We start from the raw sequence: 21,560 nt of genomic DNA, 5'->3' as shown, positions 1-21,560 counted from the left end.
AGAACTGCAATATACCACCTCCCTAAAATATCTATCACCACTCTATCACCTCTGTCAACTGTGTATCTTTTCACCCTAGGTGGGACTGATCATGGAAGATGCTGAGTATCTTTCTCACTGAATAACACAGTACCAGGAGTACTTTGCTACGCTGTTTCCATGGAGCACTTGGCACCTTTCACAGCACCAGCTCCTGTATGGGTCTATCTGATGCTCTGTGTATCCAGTGCTGCATCCTTTTGAGAGAAGAAACACTTAGAGGAGTGCAAGGTAAGACTTACTGCAGTCTGAACTTGTTATGGAGTCACAAAAGCCTGAATTCAACATGTTTCAGCACCTGGCATAGGACAAGAAACCACCAGAATCCAATAGCTGCAATGCCCTTTGTTAGATACCCGTATTTGACAGAAGACAAGCTACAGATTATCAGTGTCAAACCGCATCCTCCACTCCTTCCTCACACATGTAACACCAGGAGGAAACAAGGAGCATCACTACTTATTTTAAAACTAAGAAAAAAAAATACTACTCTTGTAAAAAGGTTGGAAAATAAGGAAACAGTCAGAGATTCACAAAGTGAGCTAATCAGGTCATCAGGACACTTGAGAAAACATGAAGAGGCCCCGTAAACCAAGTGCTCACTTCAGCTAAATAGAGCAAAAATACAGCTGAAACACGCTGGACTGGTGTGAAATCATCCCACTTAACAGAAAGGTCAGGGTAGCAATCACCTGGCACAGGGCTGGCCACGACCATGGTGCTCAGGGAAGTCTAAGCCCAGACTAGAGAAGCACACAGGGATTCTGCCTCATGGTTCTGTCTCTGCATATTAACTTGGGTGCATTTTACCTGTGCTCTCCTGTCAGGGTTCCCAGCTGTTCGGGGGTTTAGCCAAGTCTTTTTCCATCTCAGAGTCATCATTGGAAAAGTAGATACATTGTTTGATTCTAATAATTAAAATCTATTTCTACTGCCTCAGCAATATTTCAGTTCAGCACTTCTGCTCAAGTCATCATTAAGTGATAAGGAAATGCAGAGATAAGAAATAAAACCCCAGATATCCTGCTCATGTAAGAGTATGCTCTGCCAGACTCACAACATCTCAGGCTCTGTCAGTGCTCTAGCCATGTTCTAATCAATTTGATAACAGACACATCATGAAGCAAAGCTAAAGTACATACTGCAGGCTTTTGGTAGCCTTTCCAAGAGATGAGCATGTTACTCCTTCACAGAATCACAGAATAAATCACAGAATAAATCACAGAAGGGTTTGGGTTGTTCCAACCCCCTGCCACGGGCAGGGACACCTTCCACTAGAGCAGCTTGCTCAAAGCCCTGTCCAACCTGGCCTTGAACAGTGCCAGAGCCGTTCCTTCTGCTTGGCAAATTAGGGGACTAGCTCCCAAGCAGGGATGTCTTGCACTGAAACACGCAGTGATCTATCCAATTCTCTCTTCCTAATTCACTACTTCAGCATCATTTCTGAAGCTGCTCCTGAGCCACTGTGAGAAGACAGATTCTCAGAGGACAGACTCACAGACAGAGAACAGTAAGCATCCCTGTTTAATTGATCATGTTTCTCAGTGACACAGGCTCTCCCTAAACTCCACCTGCAGCCACCACTGCTGGAGACTGGGACAGCTGGGCACATTCCTAACTCTTCCCCACTTTTGCAGCACACCTCCCCTTGCTCAAATACACCTAATCCCGTTTTTCCTTTTAAGGGTACCTTCTTTGAACTGTTCCACTGCAGATACAACAGAATTACTTAGGAGCAGTAAGTAGGAAGGCAGTATGTGAGTGTGTGTCTGTGCATATGGCATCAGCACGGTTGTTTGGGTGCTCCCCATATCAAGCCAGCTAGTGGGTGGGCTGTTGACTTACGTTGAGGTGGTTGAGAATCAAAAGGCATCATCATCTTGGGCCTCATCCCCCTTCTTCCTGCCAGCGTGGACATGCTATCCTCTGACTCATGCCCTGAAGGAAAAACACTGAAGGTTATTTACCACTGCAGCAAGACTTCTGTGGTACCACACCAGACTGCTTCAATCCTCCTCTCTTTATTTCTGGGCTGTCCTCTTTGTAGGCAGTTCTGTGACTCAGAACTGATAAAAACAGCTCTTTCATCCTTCACTAAAAGGTGGAGAAGAGGACAGTTAGGGTAAAGCTTATTGGGCACTGGAGAAACTTTCTGGGCCGTACTGCAAAACCGAACCTCAGGCAGCGCAGCTATGGGGAGTGAGCGGCAGTGCAGAGCCACATGCTGGCTGGTTAACAAGTTAACCATTCCCCAGGTGAAAACTCACCCGCACCTCAAGAGCCAAGCAGCAGCTGGTTAAAGCACCAAAACCTGATCGTGTGTTTGACCACTGAGAGAACGTCACATGTGTCTCAACTACTTAACACGAAACACTTGCTAGATGACTACTATTTGGTATTTACCAAGGGATAGTCATGATTTAACTCTTGGGCACACAACTTTGGCACGAAGAGTGTGACCCATCCTTTTCAGAGGGCCCTATAAACTAGGCACAAACCCAATTCGCTACTTGGAAAACAAGAGCAATTTGTCAATAAAGTGATTTCACCAGATAGAGTTAACTTTAAACCTCACCTCTGTAGGAATTCCGCCGCTGATGGATATTGCTGTCCATGGAATTATCAACCGGGGTGATGTCTTGGGAGTTGCGAGGGATTGGGGTATCGGTCATGATTGGATTGGGATCTGGAGATTTATCAATAGGTTTCAGCTCCAGCCTTTCGTGATGGATCCAAAGGTCAGGGGGTTTGACATCTTTGGAGTTTCCTTTGTACTTGTGGGACCCGTTCACTGATTTGCAGGCAGCTCGTTTCCTTGGGAAGGGAAACAAACGGAATGTTCTTACATAGAGGATTCCTTTCGCTCATTGGAAAAGGCAAATTTGCAATGTGATTTCCCTCAGATCTTGCATCCAGCTGAGCAGGAGCTGCCCACTGGGCAGGAAGCTTTGAATTTTACATCTGACACCTCAAAGCATATTCTGCAACATGAAATTTGTCTCAAATGCTACACACGCTGAAGAACTGTGCTCTGCAGCCTGAGCCTTCACTAACAAAGTAAAGTTCTCAGTACTTGTGCTTATTAAGAGAATATTCTAAACAGGAAGCATACATCCATCATGCTGTGCCCATACTCCAGGGTGTACGACCAACCTCAAACAATAGCTTGTGGGAATAGTGGGAAGAGTGTGCAGAGAGCTGATTACCCCAATGGGATGGTTAACTTTGAAGATTAATGACAGGAACGTTCATTTCACTGCTGCTCAGGACACACACGTCTGACTGAGGAGCTTTCTCACTGCTGCTGAAGGGGGGCAGCAGCAAACTGTGAGGCAGACATGAGACTGGGCTGGATGGGGCTTGGAACACTCTGCTCTAAGTGGAAGGTGTCCCTGCCCATGGCAGGGGGTTGGAACCGCATCAGCTTTAAGGTCCCTTCAGGCCAAACCAGTCTGGGATTATGTAACTCTATTGGACATGCCATGCAGAGTTCCAGCACTTTCCTTCACCCCCCCTCGCTTTGGACCCTGGCAGTGATGGAGGAAGGCATCCCTTCTGGGTAGCACGTTTCCTAGAACTGGCTAAGAGAGGACTAAATACAATTTTGAAAGCTATCAGTGAGCAGAGCCTCTGGTGAGGTGATTTGCAGGCAGACGTGCTCCTGGCACCCTGCTTTAAGCACTGCAACTACAACAGATCAGAAGGTTATTCACTGGTTGTGGGTTGCTGCACGTAAGAGAGGTGGCATTTAGGACTGGAGAAACAAAGGCAAGAGTTCACAGGGTTATTTCTGCTCTTTGAAAACAAAATGCCATGAATTTTGCCCTCTCCCAAGCATATCCCCCAGTTGCTCAACCACCACTCCTGTATCCTTGCTCTCCTCTCTGCAAAAACTTGCATTTTTGCAGGACGGTTCACCTTCAGCAAAGCAAGTGGAGATTATCTTCCAAGCCTGGCTTTTCATCACTGTCTTAAACCTCTCTTTAGCATAACAGAGTCTTTTCAAACTTAAAATAAAAAAGCTTTCAGCTCTCTTCAGTCCTTTTGAAAGAACACGCAGGAACAACCTCGTCAGGAGCCTATACATGGAAGCGTTGCTGCTGTAGTCTGAATTCAGATGCTCTAAATGAGGGAAGAATTCAGATACCCATCTGTATTTTGGAACACTTTTCTAAGGAGTCCAGCACCAGGCTCCAATTCCACTCCAGCATCTAGCTAAAAACTGGGTATTATCCTGCACAGCCTATAAAGCAACTCCACACCATAAAACACCTGCTAAGAACAGAAGTGAGAGCTCTCACAGCTCTAAACAGAAGGACTGGCTAGTGCTTGGAAGCACTACTTTAACCCTCCTCGGAGAGGAGCAGTTGTAGGTATTCATGAAGGCATTGCCCCAGCTTGCCTCTAAACTCTTGCTGGTTTGTAAACTCTGCTGATTAGGGAATACAGAACATGACCATCATCATCATCATCATCGCCACCACAGGCAGGACAGCTGTCCCAGTGCCACCCCAACAGCTTACTTCTTTTGGTGAGAAGTTGTACGACGGGTGCAGAAGACGGCGACTATCACCACAATCACAATGGTGATCACTCCGACGGACACTATGATTACAAGGAGCATGTTGCTGTCCAAGGGAGAGGTTGGGCTTCCATGGGGACTGTTACTGCCTGGAAGAGTTTGAGACGAGAGAAAGGGGTTATTTTTCATGCAGAAAAAATCCTCATCAAAAGCAAGCAGACCCCAACAAAGACTTCTAGAAGCTGTGTGGAGACCCCAGAGCAGCTTTCAGTATCTGAAGGGAGCCTACAAGGATGCCAGAGAGGGACTCTTCATCAGGGACTGCAGTGACAGAACAAGGGGTGATGGGTTCAAACTGAAACAGGGGAAGTTCAGATTAGACACAAGGAAGTTCTTTACTGTGAGGATGGTGAGGCCCTGGAACAGGCTGCCCAAAGAAGCGGTGAATGCCCCATCCCTGGCAGTGTTCGAGGCCAAGGTGGATGGTGCTTGGAGCAACCTGCTCTAGTGGAAGGTGCCCCTGCATGTGGTAGGGGGCTGGAACTGGATGCTCTTGAGGCCTTTTCCAATCCAAACCATTCTGTGATTCTATGCTCAGAAATCCCTAGAACTGGTATTGGTGTTCCACAGTGGGCACCCTCCTCTGAAGGACTCGCATTTCATGTCGCGCTAACAAGCAATACCTTAGGGCAAGGCTTCCACAGTGCAGAGTGCTGATCAGGAGAAGGATTAAGATGACTTTTTAAACTTCCTACTATGTTCTTCCTGAATTAATTTTACACTTGTGCGCTCCAGCAGCTATTTAAAACCAAACTGGGAACACGATCTGCTTATCGTGCTTCAGACTGAAATGTAAATGCAAGCAATGATATATTTTTCCATCTACCCCACACAGCAGGCAAGAGCACTACGACAGAAGTAGGAAATGATGTCTTGAGTGGGAACAACTATCATCATAGAGAGAAAAAGTTCCTCAAACAGATGTAATGAGTACCTTCAGGAGGATATGGCATCACTTGGTGAAACACCAGAAGACACTGTGTTTAGACTGAAGAACAGCACTTACCACCCAGCGGCGGTTTGTAATCTGCTCCTATGTCCACGGGGCGGCTTCCTTTCCCTGCAGACCCTGAAGCTGAAAAGGGGATGCAGGGGGTAATTGTATATACATATACATCCACACCCACACGCATAAACACACACTGGAGCATCTCTAAGGTAGCTCTTCTCAAACTTCCTCCTTTTCCCTTCCCTACAGCAGGATTTGCCTTGGAGCAGCAGCTGTGCTTCTCCCTGAGAACCACTTCTTCAAAAGAGCTATTTAATAACCAGTTTCCCACATTACTATTTTCCCAAGTAAGCTCAGGAGCCTCTCCTGTTACTCATTTTTAAAACATAATATTATGTGCAGTAATACACAGGTTATATTGAGGCAAATGGCTTTGCCACACTTGCACAGTTAATTATCTCAAAGCAGTAATTACATGTTTTTTTTTTTTTCCCAATACCTAATTACAGACAGTGTGGAAGACTGGAAATAAATGAAGGATCAAAACCAGGGGAAATCCATAAAAACCTGCTTTCAGCTTCTCCTCATTCTCTTCTGCTCATGTCACCTTCACCACAAGTGACAATGAGGCATCACAAAATGGGTTTTGGGGAAACCTGGGAGAACAAATCTGTTTCTAAGCTTTAAGTTTAAAGGCTGATGCTGGAAGCAAGCCCATCTGCACCTCAATAATTACAAACTAAGGCAAATTACACAGCCCCTCCTGAACCCTGGCTACTGCTTGTGGGCTCCTCGGTGCTCAGTGCAAGAGCTGACCTCCCTGCTGAGCTGCTGTCCTCTTGGTACTCTACCAGGTATTCTCCCTGCATGATTCAGCTCTAACTTAGATCACTTGCTGCTGCAAGTCATGAAGTCATGAGTTTGCCTCTAGTGTTAAGTTAGCAGAAAGCTGCCTACAGATAAAGATACACAAAGCCCTGGTTCTTCTACTTCTGCATTGTCATTAAACTGCACTAATGCAAAATGACCACGAATGAGGAAAATACTGCAGGAGGGTAAATGTGCAGCAAGATGGAAAGAAGGCATTCCTCTGGTTACAGGAATCCATAATCCTTTAGCCATTTTTACACTGTTGTGCACAAACTGCCCCAAAATCAGCAAATTTGGCACTTTCACAATGAGGAGAAGGAATTCTCTCAGTTAAAAACCCATCCTAGTCAGGAGGTGGTAAAGGACGTGTAACAAATGGAACCTGAAGCCAAAGCCTGTAAACTGCTCCCTGTGAAATAAGAACAGTTGGGAAAACCAGCAAAAGGAACCAGCAAGGACACTGAGCAAGCCCTGGGAAGGGCAGTAGGAAGGAACCCTACAGGGAGGAGTCAGATTTAGTCTACAATAAATGAAGACATACTGCAGGACAAACCTAGACTCAAAAAGACGCACTGCATGTGCCAGCCTGGAGAGGACTCTGCCTGCTCTTCTAGAAGTCCTGGACTAATCATTTTGCAGCAGCAATGCACTAATTCAAGTGAGTTTTAAACAGCTTCTACTGTATGAAAGGATGTGAAAATCAAACAACCCTAGGTGGATTCGCTGAATTGCTGAACCTGGCCCTGAAGATCTCTTGGAGCACCAGAAAAGTGGGAGAAGGGGGAGGGGGCAATAAAAATAACTGACAAAGGACAAACAGATACCCTATGCAATTCTGGTGCAGCAGCTGGAGCCTCAACATAGGCAAGATCATGGCAACGGTGGTTGATCAGAGACGGTGGCACACTTCATGCCCATCTTTCTGTTTTATTAGCGCAGGTATTTTCCAACATGAAATGTCAGCCCACGAACATGGCTGCTAACAGCAGCTATGCTGGCACGCTGTATTTAGACTTCCATAAATCACTTCCCTGAACACCTGGTTAAAAATAGCATCCTAAAAAAAGCCATGTGGCACTAATAACGAGATTAACAACAAATTCACCGATAAGAATAAGAACTGTACGTGCAGAGTCATTATTCACAAGGGATATTTCTCATGAGTACTGCAAGGACCTGTGCTTGGCCAAGGGAATTCAATATCCTGATAAATCACTGCTCCTGAAGTTAACAGATGACCTAAAATAATGGAGGAGATAACAAGATACACAGAGTCACCTGCACAGAGCAGCGGGGATCATGTAGTACGCATGGGTGTAACACACTGACGTGGTGCAGTGTATCATGGGGTCTGCTCTCTCTGAACCATCTATATCCTCACGCAGCCAGCTGCTGCTGTTACAGACCCCCCTATGTGTGAGTATGGGTGACAAAGGACATAAACCATATGGAAATGATAAAAACATGAGAAGGCAGCGATAGGGAGGAAGCAGTGTTCTGCAAACAGCTGTATTTTCAAAGGGTGTTGGGAACAATTACCTGTGGCAGCTCAGGAATGCCTGATGTTGGCACCGACTGTGTGGTGTCAGCACCTGCACACCTCCAAAATCACAAAGGTAATTAAAGATACAAGTCCAGGATTCAAACTAGGATGAAATTCAGATACCTGGAGTACTGTGTTCAGCTCTGGGACCCCAACATAAGAAGGACATGGAGATGTTGGAGTCCAGAGGAGGCCACGGAGATGCTCAAGGGCTGGAGCAGCTCTGCTCTGGAACCAGGCTGAGAGAGCTGGGCTGGGGCAGCCTGGACAAGAGAAGGCTCCTGAAGGGGAGACCTGAGAGCAGCTCCAGTGCCTTAAGGGGCTGCAGGAAACCTGGAGAGGGGCTTGGGACAAGGGCCTGTAGGGACAGGCCAAGGGGAATGGCTTTAACCTGCCAGAGGGGAGACTGAGATGAGCTCTTAGGCAGAAGCTCTTCCCTGTGAGGGTGCTGAGGCGCTGGCACAGGGTGCCCAGAGAAGCTGTGGCTGCCCCATCCCTGGCAGTGTTCAAGGGCAGGTTGGACACAGGGGCTTGGAGCAAGCTGCTCTAGTGGAAGGGGTCCCTGCCTGTGGCAGGGGTTGGAGCTGGAGGAGCTTTAAGGTCCCTTCAACCCAAACCAGTCTGAGTCTATGATTAGGAACCCAACCAAGATGCTTCTCACTACCTAATTCCTGAAACCAGGGACCAGCAGTTTAGCCTTTAAACTCTGGGGAGCTCAGTACCAGCTCTGGGCTACAGAAGCGTAGGGAGAACAATGTAGCTTAATAAAGAAGAAAAGTAAGGGAGAGAATAAAAGGAAAACCACTAAGGCCAGAGTCAATCCCACTGCAGCTCTGTTTCTTCCCAGTCTCAAATAACTTGCCTACTGCTTCCTGAAGGACACAATGCTGCAATTCAGCGGTACTGTCACCAAACAGGCTCTTCTCTCCAGCTTGTCTTCTCCTTTTCTACATTTACCCTACCAGGATCTATAATCCATGAGTGCTCTTCTAGGAATTCTGAAACAAAACTCTCATGGCTTTTAGGTAGAGTTTTCTAATCTATAAATGAATCAAGTTGTTACTAGAATATGCTACTTCAGGATGGTAACGATGGATGACAAGCTTTGGTTATCTGCTGAAATAAGGTTAGACTAGTGCAGAATGGAAATAGCAGCTTCTATGTAGGACCTTTTTATCTTCCCCTATTCCCTTCCTCTTGCAGCTGAGCACTGCCAATGACACCATGAGGGTCTCTTCCCCTGAGACACACCTGAATCTCAGCTTGCAGCTCTGTTACACAAGGCTGGATATGAATTTACCCCATTCTGCCCAGTATCAGCATCACGTGGCACACAGAAGGTAAAAGCATATTTAATAAATTACTTCTAAGTAACAAGTTGAAAAGCAAGTGAAAAAACCCCTCATGCTCAACCCCTTTAGGATCTATTGAATTGTGTGTCTGAGTGCTTGCCAATGTCCTTTTAAACTCATCCCTTTAGACTAATTCTTTCCCTTTTTATTGGGCTTGTAGGTTATTTGGAAGAAAGCAGCAACAGCCCCGGGACATCCACCTTATAACTCAATGTCATAAAGTCAAAGCTGCCATTTTTCAAGCTAGGGGTTTAAAACCTGAGGCTTTTAGTAGCTAATGCTGTGCTCTTCAGGAGCGCCTGGAGTTTGAAGGAGCTGACAAGCAGAATCTCTCTTGCAAAAACCCTTCCCAGAGCAGGCATATTGCCTTTGTCTTGACCAGAATTATTGCTGAAGAGCTCAGAAAACCGCACTTGTGGCAATTAGGTGACTGATCTTCCACCTCAATGTACTGAGATCTTGCCTCAGTGGTCAGAGGGCTGTCTGCAGTTTCACTTCACCCAAATTCCCTTCGATAGAATGATTCAGCTTTGGCACAGGCTTGTCCCTTCATGTGACATCTGACCGCAGGGATCACTTTATATCCCTACCACCCCAAACACAAACAGGACTTCCAGCTCTTCCACTATTGAAAGCACAACAGGAACTCGCTCATTTACAGTTAGAGCAGCAGACAGTTGTTTCATTTACAGCAAGCAACAACAGCACATGGACAGGGAAAACAAAACGTGTGAAGGCTGGAATAAAAGAGAGTGTGGTTGTTCATTTACCTTGATCATTAGGCATTTTATCTGAGGATTCAGCTAGTGGGACAAGCACAGGGGAGGAAAAAACAAGAGAAAGATCACAAGGCTTGAAGGAGTGAGAGACAGAAATCAAAGTTGCACATTGCCCAAGCAGACCAGGGGGAGCTCCCATTTCTAACCACCAGTGCTCACATGGTAAAGGTACCCTTCAAGAAATCTACTCCTAACGTTTTATATTTCTCCTCTCCTTCGAGTACTTTTTCCCAAGCAATGTGCATGTGTTCCACTTCATTAGTTCTTGATTTAAGAGCTGCTCTATCTCATTATTCCCGCTGTGACATCCAAGTCACCAGCACACAGCTGCACTGCTGGCTCCAACTGGAAAGCCTGCAGCTTTGTACTGCTGGGGCGTGACACACAAGACCCACGACCTTAAAACATCTAAAAACTGCTTTCCTAAAAACCACCTTTAGGACACTATAACTAGGTGAGACCTGAGTGCCCACCAGTAACTGAGAAACACCACAATGAATCAAGCAGCTGAGCAACATTTGCTTATCTATTAACTATATGCAAATAGAAAATTCCATTGAAGTCAAACTCCGTTTGCTCCTCCTGCCTCTTCCAATTTAAACAGGCTCCCAAAGAAGTGGTGAATGTTCCATCCCTGGCAGTGTTCAAGGCCAGGTTGAACAGACTCTTGGGCCGCATGTGTGAGGTGTCCCTGCCCATGGCAGGGGGTGGGATCTGGATGAGCTTTAAGGTCCTTTCCAACCCAAACCACGCTGGGATTCTAGGAGATACAAAATTCACACTACCCTGACCTTACAGGAGTTGCAATCAGGAAAAGCAGAGGAAGATCCCGAGACCTCCGTGGTGATTTACCTTTGGGGGTCCTGAACTGAACTGCCTCAGACATTGGCCCCATGCCCTTGGAGTTGCGGGCCTGAATTTTGAAGTAATAGGGTGTGTCGAGGGTCAGCTCCTGTATCTGATGGGTCAGTCTGTTTCCCACGACGGGTTCGATAACCCAGTCGTGTATTTCAGCGTTCACATCCGTACTGTAGTAAATGATGTATCCTATCGAGAGGGAAAAGCAAAAGGATTTTACACATGAGCGAACAGGACAGTGGTAAGACCTCACAGAACATATTCTATTGACTTCTCATTACACACAGCTATTGATGTGATTTCTCTTACTTTTTCAGAGACTAAGAATGCATTCAAGTCTTAGCCAGCCAGCCCAGCTTAAGTTTTAAACCGTTCATAAGTTTGGGTTAAGAGGAAAAAAGCCACTGAAAAGTCAAAATTCCTTCTGACCCCTGTTCACTGGATTTGGAGAAATTCTTCCTTTCCATCTCTTTGCCTGCTCATAGACCAAATAACGTAAAATAACAAAGCTGTTATTAAAGCATCCTCAAAGTATTAATATTTATAAAACCAGTTAACGTTAAAACAACAAAAGATTCTCATGCACAGCTGAAGAGCATGTGCTCAATGGTTTATAATGGGTTTATTTTTCAGGGTCTAAATAAAGGTGATGATCAGAAGAGAACTGAAGTTATGTGCATGTCACAGGCATGGAAAAGGTATGAGCTTTGTTACTGAATACGCTGCAATTACAAACCGCTATGAAGTAAAAGCTTTGTAACTTTTCTAATATAGGAAACACAGAGCCCCAGCATAAAATGAACACTTGCACCACTACAGGGCTGGATCTCCAGCTGCTTCTTTGTCCCACACACTGCCAGGCTGGGGTTATAGTAAGGAGAAGGCTTAATGCTTGCAACTTGTCCAGGTCACAAAGCAACATACCTGTAACTAGGCCAAGAAGGGGCAATATTTTATATATATATTTTTATTTTTATACATATATATATACACATAGAGATATACATACACACACGCAGATATCTATAGTGACAGTTAAAAGCACCATATATAGTATAGTGGCACAAGAATATTGACTTAAATTGTGACTGTACCAATTTGTCAGCAACTATAACAATGCACAAGCATCTGGAACCCAGACTAGCACAGTTCAGCATTTCACATCCATTCCATACACATCAAATGGAGGTCAGAGCTGAAAAAAGACAAGCATTCCACAGACATGCTCTCCAGGGCAGGGAATCCCATCATCACTTTGTTTTTATGGTGGTGTTTAGTGGACAGAAAGGACTAAGCTGAGTTAATGACTGACTGCAGCCCAGAACCACCCCCGTGTGCTGGGCTGCACCCCCAGAGCATGAGCAGCAGCTCAGGAAGGGGATTCTCCCCCTGCTGTGCTCTGAGGAGACCCCCCCTGCAGCCCTGATCCAGCTCTGGGGCAGCAGCGCAAGAGGGACGTGGAGCTGTTGGAGCGAGGCCAGAGGAGGCCATGGAGATGCTCAAGGGCTGGAGCAGCTCTGCTCTGGAGCCAGGCTGAGAGAGCTGGGCTGGGGCAGCCTGGACAAGAGAAGGCTCCTGAAGGGGAGACCTGAGAGCAGCTCCAGTGCCTAAAGGGGCTGCAGGAAACCTGGAGAGGGGCTTGGGACAAGGGCCTGTAGGGACAGGCCAAGGGGAATGGCTTGAACCTGCCAGAGGGGAGACTGAGATGAGCTCTTAGGCAGAAGCTCTTCCCTGTGAGGGTGCTGAGGCGCTGGCACAGGGTGCCCAGAGAAGCTGTGGCTGCCCCATCCCTGGCAGTGTTCAAGGGCAGGTTGGACACAGGGGCTTGGAGCAAGCTGCTCGAGTGGAAGGTGTCCCTGCCTGTGGCAGGGGTTGGAACTGGATGATCTTGAGGTCCTTTCCAACCCAAACTATTCTATGATTCTGTGAGGAGCTGCCTCTCTCACTGCAGGGGCTCTTCCCACCAGAGGGCACCCAGCGCACACACACATCCCTGCCAAATGCCTTGTTCTGGTAAACTGAATCTCCTATTTGGGAGACTCAGACTCACCACAGAATGATGTATTTTTTAGCTGTAAACTGCTACTTACGCAAAACCTAATAAATACTCTATGAATAAAGGTCAGGTTCTGTTTCACAGAATAGAAATTGCAAGGAGATGTTTCAGGAACATATATAGGCTGGGGCTATTTGTGCCTATTGTTTCCCACCCCTACTGACCACTAGCAGCCAAGCCCTTTAACCTGTAGTTATGATAAAGGCTCTTGTTTCTCCAGTCAAAGCTTCTTTCCTATATAGAGGAAAAACATCTTGCTGATAATAACACAGAACTGGCTTTGTAACCAAGGGTTAAGTCTCCAGTGTTCTGCCTTTTCAGAGAGATCCAACTGGCTTGAGTGTCCTGTCTGGAATCTTACCCGATCTCGGGTGGTGACAGCTTCCAAAGGTTTGATTCCGAGAACAAAAGCAAAACCCCACACTGCAAACTCTGCACCACTAAAGGTGCTTCAAGCATAAAGTCTGGGGTAAAAGCAAACAGCAAATGGAAGTGAACTATTTCGGGAAGCCTTTAGAAATGGGATTCCAGGCAGAAACCACCAAAGGGAAACAGTAATATTTTCTGTAAAATGATTTCTCCTACGTAGAAGTGATGTAGTTACTGAGACAAGTAACAGTTTACTCCTAATGGTTTTGTCAAGGGACTAATAACTGACTTTAAGTCTGTTCCACACCACAAAGATGACACAAAGATAGCAATAAGCACTGGGGTGGATTCTCCTAAATAAATTTCTGAGGGGCCAGAGGCATTACCCCCACGGCAGGGGGTTGGAACTAGATGATCTTAAGGTCCTTTCCAACCTTAACGATGCTATGATTCTATTCTATGATTTCTGGAGGCATGCCTTTAGAGGAGCACAAGCTGATGGAGACAAAGGTTATTAAGATATTTAAACTTCCAATTCTCTATCTGGTTACCTCCAATTTCACACTGCTGTTACTTTCTATCTTAATATATTTTGACTGGGTACAAAAGTAAATGATTAATCCGAACAACTAAAGAGACTGACAAAGGTAAACACCTCTTGGTTCGCTCTATGAACATGCTCACATGGTTATGCACGTTATATTCTGCTGCTAACCAGCATCGTGTATAGACTTCATTGCTCATGCAAACTGCACCTGTGATTTTGCCGTTGGCTTCCGATGGAGGCTGCCAGTTGACAATTATTGTCCGAGGTTTCCCCTCTTTGCTCACCACAGTCACATCTTTGGGAGGAGAAGTGGGAACTGCAAGCAAGCAGACAGACTCGTGTCACTGGACAGATAAAGTAACCTCGGAGACATCTGTCTTTGTTTTACCGTTGAAAAAGGCACATACAACAGTAAAAATCTCAGAACATTCCATCTTCAAATAAATCCACCACTGTGTGTAGTGGTCTTACCGATTTACTCCATTCAACCAGCAAATGCCACCTGGTGTGCAGCATCTCCTTTCCAGGAGGAGGTACCTGCTTCTGAAGAGCCAGATGATCTTCAAGGTCCCTTCCAACCCAAACTATTCTATGGTTCTGCCAACAGATACCGTGATTCACAACTGAGTAAGCCCATGTCTCCAAAACCACAGCATCACTGTACAGTTCTAACGGCTGGGGTCAATGACTTCCAACTGAATTTCTTCAGACACCATAAAAATGACACAGATGTGTGAAATAAGTATGCTTTATATGAAATACCTCCATATTTTCAGGTTTATGGTGGGACTGAGTAATGCCAATTTGCCACTTAAAACTGAACCGGCGAAGGAAGCCCACCTGAGATTTAGAACCATAATCCATAGTTGCTGATTGACTTTAGCAAAGAATTCAGTGTAATTTGCAAGGAAATCTGCCTCACCATTTGAAATCCAGAACTATCTGTGGAGCACACCTGTCCAACCCTCTTCCTTGGGCTGCCAGAGAGCAAGACTGAGAGAAAGAAAGAAGGAGAACGTGCTCCCTTCTCCCATCAGCCTCCTCCTGCCTCACACTGAGGAAATGGCACAGGTTGCTGCAGCGCAGGCCTGAAATGTGAGTCCTTGCTTGCTGTGAACTGAGATTTCCAGCTGGGACTCAGATTAATGCATCTGGCTGCACAGAGCCAGCATCTCCAAAGGTGCATTGACCAGGCCAGGCTCTGCACAGCCACATCGTGGAAAACAGGAGACTTCTAATTAGGTAACTTCTAGCAAAGTAAATCCGCTGTGGATATTTAACACTGTAACAGTAACATGTAGTGCTTCCAGGGCTTTCTGCATTTCAAGAGCTTTAGGGATATTACCCATTAGAAATTAATCTGTACATCCTCTGAGATGGCTGCCTACTAACCCTGTGCACAGAGCAGGGGGAATCCAGGGGTAGCAAAAGCTCAACAGTTACTGTACCTATTATCCCAGACTCTTACAAACACACTCAACAAACATATGGCCGTAAGGCACAACTCCAGGCCCTACAGTAAACTTGAGACTAAAACAAACCCCAGGACTAGCCTACAGGAGATTTCTAACCCACAGACCAGCACTGAACCCAGTATCCTGGGTTTTCCTTCGGCAGGAGCTGAGGTGCAAGTCCTACACAACGCTGCTACTCAGGGGTATCCAAAACCATCAGTCACACACTATGGAATTTGTGAGTGATATAAATCACAAGATCCATTATGAAAAAAGACATTTAGCCTTCTGGGGGTTATTTGTTTCTTGGCTTCCAAGCTTTAGGTCACATTTGCAGATATCCTTTACAACCATCCCGCATTAACTTTCTATTCAGATGAAGTGAGGTCTCCTGTATCTCACCCTCCCTCTGCAGATTTCCGAGTTTCAAATGCCGCTTCAAGAACTTCGTTCCTGCAACTTTTTCTATCCCCCATGTAGTTATGGATGAGGATTGTGTGCGTGTCACCAAATAACCTGGGATGGCCACAGTCATTGGAATGGGAAAGGAGCTTCAGTCCAGATCTGCCTCCACATCATGGACTTCCCACCAAAAATGAAGACAATGTTTTCAAAAGCAACTGAAGCCCACTAAAGCTTTATGGGGCTTCAGAATAAGTTAGATTTCTGCTTATAACCTGCTCTTACTTTTTCTTATGCCTTGCTATAGAGTTATTTGGATCATCTCAACTAATTCTTTGTGTGCCTGATTTCTTTTTGCTGTATTTTATTTAGTGTAAGAACTACAGGCTAAGTGGGACAGGCTCTTTCTTAATCCTTACAGTTCATATCAAGAGAAACCTAAGCATAATAAGCAGTCAATTTAATTGCACAAAGATCATGTAACACTGCAGGATAAAAAGAGCTAATGAGGGACAGGTCAGGTGCACAGGTCCCGCACCTCCCCGGTACTCAGCAGACACAAGTTCATCCTGGCATCTATAAACCCCTTTCTGTTCTGTACCCCGAGCTTCCAGCATTTCTGTGGCACTGAGGACTGCACTGGCAATGCCTCCAAGGCACAAGAATTTAGGGTTGATTTGGATGTCTTAACTTCTACTGGGATTTCTGTTAGCTCACTTGCCTCATGCGCCCCCTCTGTAACTCTATCAGCACAATGACAGGTTTTAATTATTATTTGCTGATTGTGTGCAGTTCTGGTGTCCTCAACATAGAAAGAACACGGAACTGTTGGAACAAGTCCAGAGGAGACCACGAGGATAATAAGGGGCTGGAGCACCTCCCATATGGAGACAGGCTGAGAACATTGGGGCTGTTCAGCCTGGAGAAGAGAAGGCAGCATGGAGACCTCAGAGCAGCCTTCCAGTATCTGAAGGGGGTCTATAGGGATGCTGGGGATGGACTCTTCATTAGGGGCTGTAGTGACAGGACAAGGGGTAACGGGTTCAAACTTAAACAGGGGAAGTTTAGATTGGATATAAGGCAGAAGTTCTTTCCTGTTAGGGTGGTGAGGCACTGGAATGGGTTGCCCAGGGAGGTTGTGAATGCTCCATCCCTGGCAGTGTCCAAGGCCAGGTTGGACAGAGCCTTGGGTGAGATGGTTTAGTGTGAGGTGTCCCTGCCCATGGCAGGGGGGTTGGAACTTGATGATCTTAAGGTCCTTTCCAACCCTAACTATTCTATGATTCTATGTATTTTCTTTGTATTTGTATTAACGTGCTCTGATATGCTCCAAGCATACACTTCCTTCTTCTCTCCTGCCCACGAACTGTGGTACATTATTCATTACTCCTCTGTAATTTGCTGTAAATTCTTTTGCATGCAATCACCCCTTTGAAATCTGAAGTGTGTTGTTGTTGATTTTAATCAGTTTCTAAGCTATAAAGATAAGAACCTCCCAGCAAGTATTCATCAGCATAATCATTTTAAACACATGCTTTCCCTCTCCCAGAACTGTGGCATACTCCGTTCATCTCACTGGGACTGCTGGCCCTTCCAGGGAGAGAGGAGGAGTACCTAATTCAAAAGTCGTTCCATGCGCCGTCATACTCCAAGTACTCGATCTTCGCCCTTTAGTCACCATCACGGAGAATTCATACAAGGTGTTTGGTTTCAACCCAGTCACTAAGTAGCTCAAAGTGGTGGCGTTGGCAGTCTGAAAGGGAAACAGAGTCAGTAACTTCTGAAAGCATCAGTCGCTGGCTCCCAAACGCCCTTGGCTTAGGTAAGTGCTTAAAGCATTTTCATAACCAGTCATTAAATCTGTAATGGTTTTGCTCTGCCATGAAAATTCATTCATCAAGAATTAAAGCGCAGTTGTTTCATCCTCAACTAGAAATGCTTTCTGCAATCAGCAAGAGCATTTAACAGCAGTCAATTAGAAATTAAAGGGGAAGAAAAAAGGCAAGACGAGGTCTTGGACACACTTGTGTGTGCAGGGTAAGTCACTGTGATTAGGGGGGTTCATTTACAGCAGTTCATTAACTGATCTGGCGAGGGAAAGCACTGAAGCCCAGCTAACAGTAACAGTCCTGCTTGAAATCTCTGCCTTCCACATTCCTGCTACAACTTCCAGTCAATTTTTAACACACGTGAAAACCAAAGGTACAACCCCACCTGAAGGTACAAGGAAGGACAAGCTCAAAGGAGAAATCTTCTCTACTTAAGATTTTAAAACCATCAATCCCAAGATTTTTAAAGAAATATTAAAGGTCTTTCTCAACTTAGTTGATTCTGTGACTCCTACACTTTCCATTAGGAGCTGATGCACCCCGATGAACAATAGCACACCAGTTCTTCCCCTCCACAATCCCTAGAGAAATGCCTAACCACACTTAAGCACTCGATTCTGTTTGTACCACTTGTCTGCTCGTAGTTGCAGTGCTTTTTACAGGCTCAAATTGTGGTTTTAATCTACACCTTTGAAACTAGGTGGTGTTCCCTGCACATCACATTGAACGGCAGTGACACACGAAAGGCTGAACTGGAGCAGGAGACTTTCCTGCTTTCTTCGTTTTTCAACCCCACTTACTGTTGTTAAGCTCACAACTGTCCCATGGTACTGAACACTGCTCACCTACTAGAGAATAAACTTCATAAATATTACCTTGTAAAGTTTATTTTCCTTTTATACAGTCCTAAAGATCCGAGTTAAGATTTAATACTTCAGCTTACACTGGAGTGCACACCAATACATCCTGGGTAGCCTGTGAGTAGGACAACCCTGACCACCAACAAAGACGCCTGACACTGTTCAAAGCACAGCAGAGTTTATTAGCTTCAGGAACTGCATCACATCTGTTCCTGGGTTTATGTGCTCTAGACTGACACTGCTCCTACACAAATTTAAGGAAAGAAGGCTCTGTAAAAGCAGAACCTCTTAACTTGTGTTTGAAGTCATTACTTTTCCTCAGTGAGTTTGCAACTGTGCAGAAGTGGGGAGTAAACGTAGGAAACATGAATGAACTATACTTACTGACAAGAGGGATGGATGAAACGACTTTATGTTGAGCTGATGTAGCACTGGATACCAGAGAACTGACACCAGCATACAACTGCTGTGTGCAAGGTGGTGGATCAGAGGAGCTCCGATGCAACAGGCCAACAGCCCCCAGACATGCAAGAAACAGGAAGGCTGCGAGAGCTGGCTGCAACAAGCAGTACACTAGCTCACACTTCATAAAGTTACCCAAGACCTGACTGAAATGCAGCAGCTGATGGAGCAACGCTGCTGAAAAAGGTTTTGCCTTTCTTAAAAGTAACCACCACTGTCCACCAGAAGCTTCATTTGCTTCATTTACTTCATTTACCACAGGGTGGGATTTCCTAGCATTTAACTAATGAAACTGCAGTATTGTATAAACCACTCCTGAGACATCCCCTCCACAGGACACAGGAATGAGGGCTCAAATAACTTGCCTTTAGAGGGAGAACACGGATATACACAGCTTTTCATTTCCATTAAAAAACCCTGGTTTGTACCAAGATTGCTCTGTGAGAGCACAAAGGGAGCTCCACTGGCTGGAGGTTTTAACAACCATTTCCTTTGAGTCTCATTTCTAATGTGAAATCTGAAGTCAGCAGTTTTGAGGCCTCCTGAGAACTCTGAAACCTAAAAAACGATCCAAACAACCGACTGAAGAAAATGCAAAGCCATAAAGCAAGCCCCAGCTCTGCTTTTCAAATCAGAACACCAGGTGAAAATCAAGGGAGGCAGGGCCCTCATGAAGTTACTGTCACAGACGTCGTACCCATGCAGTTCACTGTCAGCTTTGTATGAACAGGAAAGGTTGCAAAAGGAAACGTAAAGACACCCTGCATGACTCTCCCCTGAAACTCAGATCTGTTACCTGGAGAGAAGCCACTGGTAACATGTTCCTTACTAATGTGTTACTGGCTCCTCTAAAGGTAAGTCCCCATTTACGGATGTGATCACAACTGGGTGAAGCAGAAAGTATGAAACTGTCACTGTTTCCATGGTTCCACAGCAGAAAGTAACCATGGAAACATTCACCTTTGCTCCCATGGTGGCCCTTCCACTCACACCAACACCCCACACATGCAAAAGCGAACACAAAACCAACTCCTTTCACTAAGTCTAGATGAATCTTTGAAGCAATGATTTAACTGAGCAGAACTGGTGTGAACCAGAGAAGCTGTGGCTGCCCCATTCCTGGCAGTGCTCAAGGCCAGGCTGGACACAGGGGCTTGGAGCAAGCTGCTCTAGTGGAAGGTGTCCCTGCCCGTGGCAGGGATTGGAGCTGGATGAGCTTTAAGGTCCCTTCCAACCCAAACCAGGCTGGGATTCTATGAACTCGGTTCAGACATCTCAAATAAAACTGAGCCCACCTCTACACCGCTTCCTCAGCCCTTGTCTTTCTTTACTCTGCTTCACTTAACCCTGCCTCAAACATGAAACTGCTTGTTACTGACTGAAGGCAGCTGTGTTAGTGCTGGGGAAGCTCCGATACCTTGTACTTGGTATTAGCAGGAATATTGGTTTTCCAGCGCACTGTGTAGTAGCGAGCATCTGTGATCTTCTGGTTCTTCGGCAGAGAGTTGTCTGCCCAAGTGATCCGTATGGTGTCATGGCTCAGGATGGAAGCCTGAACTCCCACTGGTGGCATCATGGGAGACGGATCTGGCACTGGAGTGTATGGAGCATTAATAACAAACAAATCAACCTCGGAAGTGTCTAGGGAATTGATGGGTAAAAAGTAGTGTATTATAATTAAAAAGGGAGAAGGTGGCATTTTAATGTAAAACAAAAACAAAAAGGGGAAATGCAGGGTTGTGCAATGAAATGAAAGGTGAGAAATGGAGAAAAAGAGAGAAAAGCCAGAGTTAATAAATAGGTGACATAAGACAGGCTAATAAAATTACTCTTGCATCGTGTTCCCTTCTTAAGACAGTCAGACAACATATATATGCTAAGATATATACACACCTAACATATTAGTGTTCAGTGCATTCACCCATGGCCTAAGAACCCCCAACATGCAGTAATTTGAACTATATTTGACTGAATGTCCACTGATCCCTCCCCTTCAGAAAACCATGAGGAAAAAGAGCTGAACTCCTAGCTGGGTAACTACCACTTCATAAAAATGAAGGGGAACTCCCAGCACCTTTTACAGACTCTTGATGGTGCTCAAGTTTCCAACGTCACACAGACCTGCAGTAACTGCAAATCTTCATAACTGACAAGGATTCCAGCTACACAGAGTGACTGTGTGACACTGAGAGTCTAACAGGGAGCACACTGAGCTACAGCAATGTAGTAGCTTGCTTGCAAACCGATTTCTCTGCTTAAAATCTTTTATTAATGTATTACAAGAAACACATATGCCAGGAACTTGCTTAGCATAAGTGACAAGACGTTGAGACTTAGAGGAAGAAAATGCAGGCATCACATTCAAAACCTCAGTGTAAAAGACCCTCAAAAATCTATACTTGTCTATACTATAAAACACAAAACAAGGGCCTTCAGAACTGCACCCACAGGATGTGTGCCGAGGTAATGGTGGTGAGGTGCTGGCACAGGCTGCACAGAGAACCAGGCTGGGATTAGCACTTGAAAGGTAAGTGTTGTAACGTACAAATGACACCAATTTGAGGTGGCTCCATGAATGGAGGACGTGTGAACGCAACCACCACAACAGC

General features: G+C 45.5%; 1 protein-coding gene across 9 annotated transcripts in view; it reads right to left on the bottom strand.

Moving 5' to 3' along the window:
* Positions 1-21,560, bottom strand: part of NEO1 (neogenin 1) — a 186,753-nt gene that overhangs the window by 5,400 nt on the left and 159,793 nt on the right. For 5 of the 9 annotated variants that reach the window (XM_057421010.1, XM_057421075.1, XM_057421037.1 and 2 more), the window contains exons 17-25: positions 20,369-20,592; positions 17,415-17,553; positions 14,153-14,260; positions 10,967-11,161; positions 10,106-10,138; positions 5,628-5,696; positions 4,563-4,710; positions 2,615-2,853; positions 1,885-1,977 (exon numbers count right to left, since the gene is read on the bottom strand). In XM_057421010.1, coding sequence (XP_057276993.1) covers positions 1,885-1,977; positions 2,615-2,853; positions 4,563-4,710; positions 5,628-5,696; positions 10,106-10,138; positions 10,967-11,161; positions 14,153-14,260; positions 17,415-17,553; positions 20,369-20,592 — 1,248 coding nt within the window. The remainder of the gene's footprint in view (positions 1-1,884; positions 1,978-2,614; positions 2,854-4,562; positions 4,711-5,627; positions 5,697-10,105; positions 10,139-10,966; positions 11,162-14,152; positions 14,261-17,414; positions 17,554-20,368; positions 20,593-21,560) is intronic. The other 4 variants (XM_057421027.1, XM_057421067.1, XM_057421018.1 and 1 more) reach the window with 2 other exon arrangements.

This window comes from Pezoporus wallicus, unplaced genomic scaffold, assembly GCF_028554395.1.
Source record: "Pezoporus wallicus isolate ANWC-B61680 ecotype Strahan unplaced genomic scaffold, APGP_CSIRO_Pwel_v1 contig_7731, whole genome shotgun sequence".
In the NCBI taxonomy this organism is placed as follows: domain Eukaryota; kingdom Metazoa; phylum Chordata; class Aves; order Psittaciformes; family Psittacidae; genus Pezoporus; species Pezoporus wallicus.
Note: the sequence above shows the minus strand (reverse complement) of the source record. Positions and strands in the feature narration are given on the sequence as shown.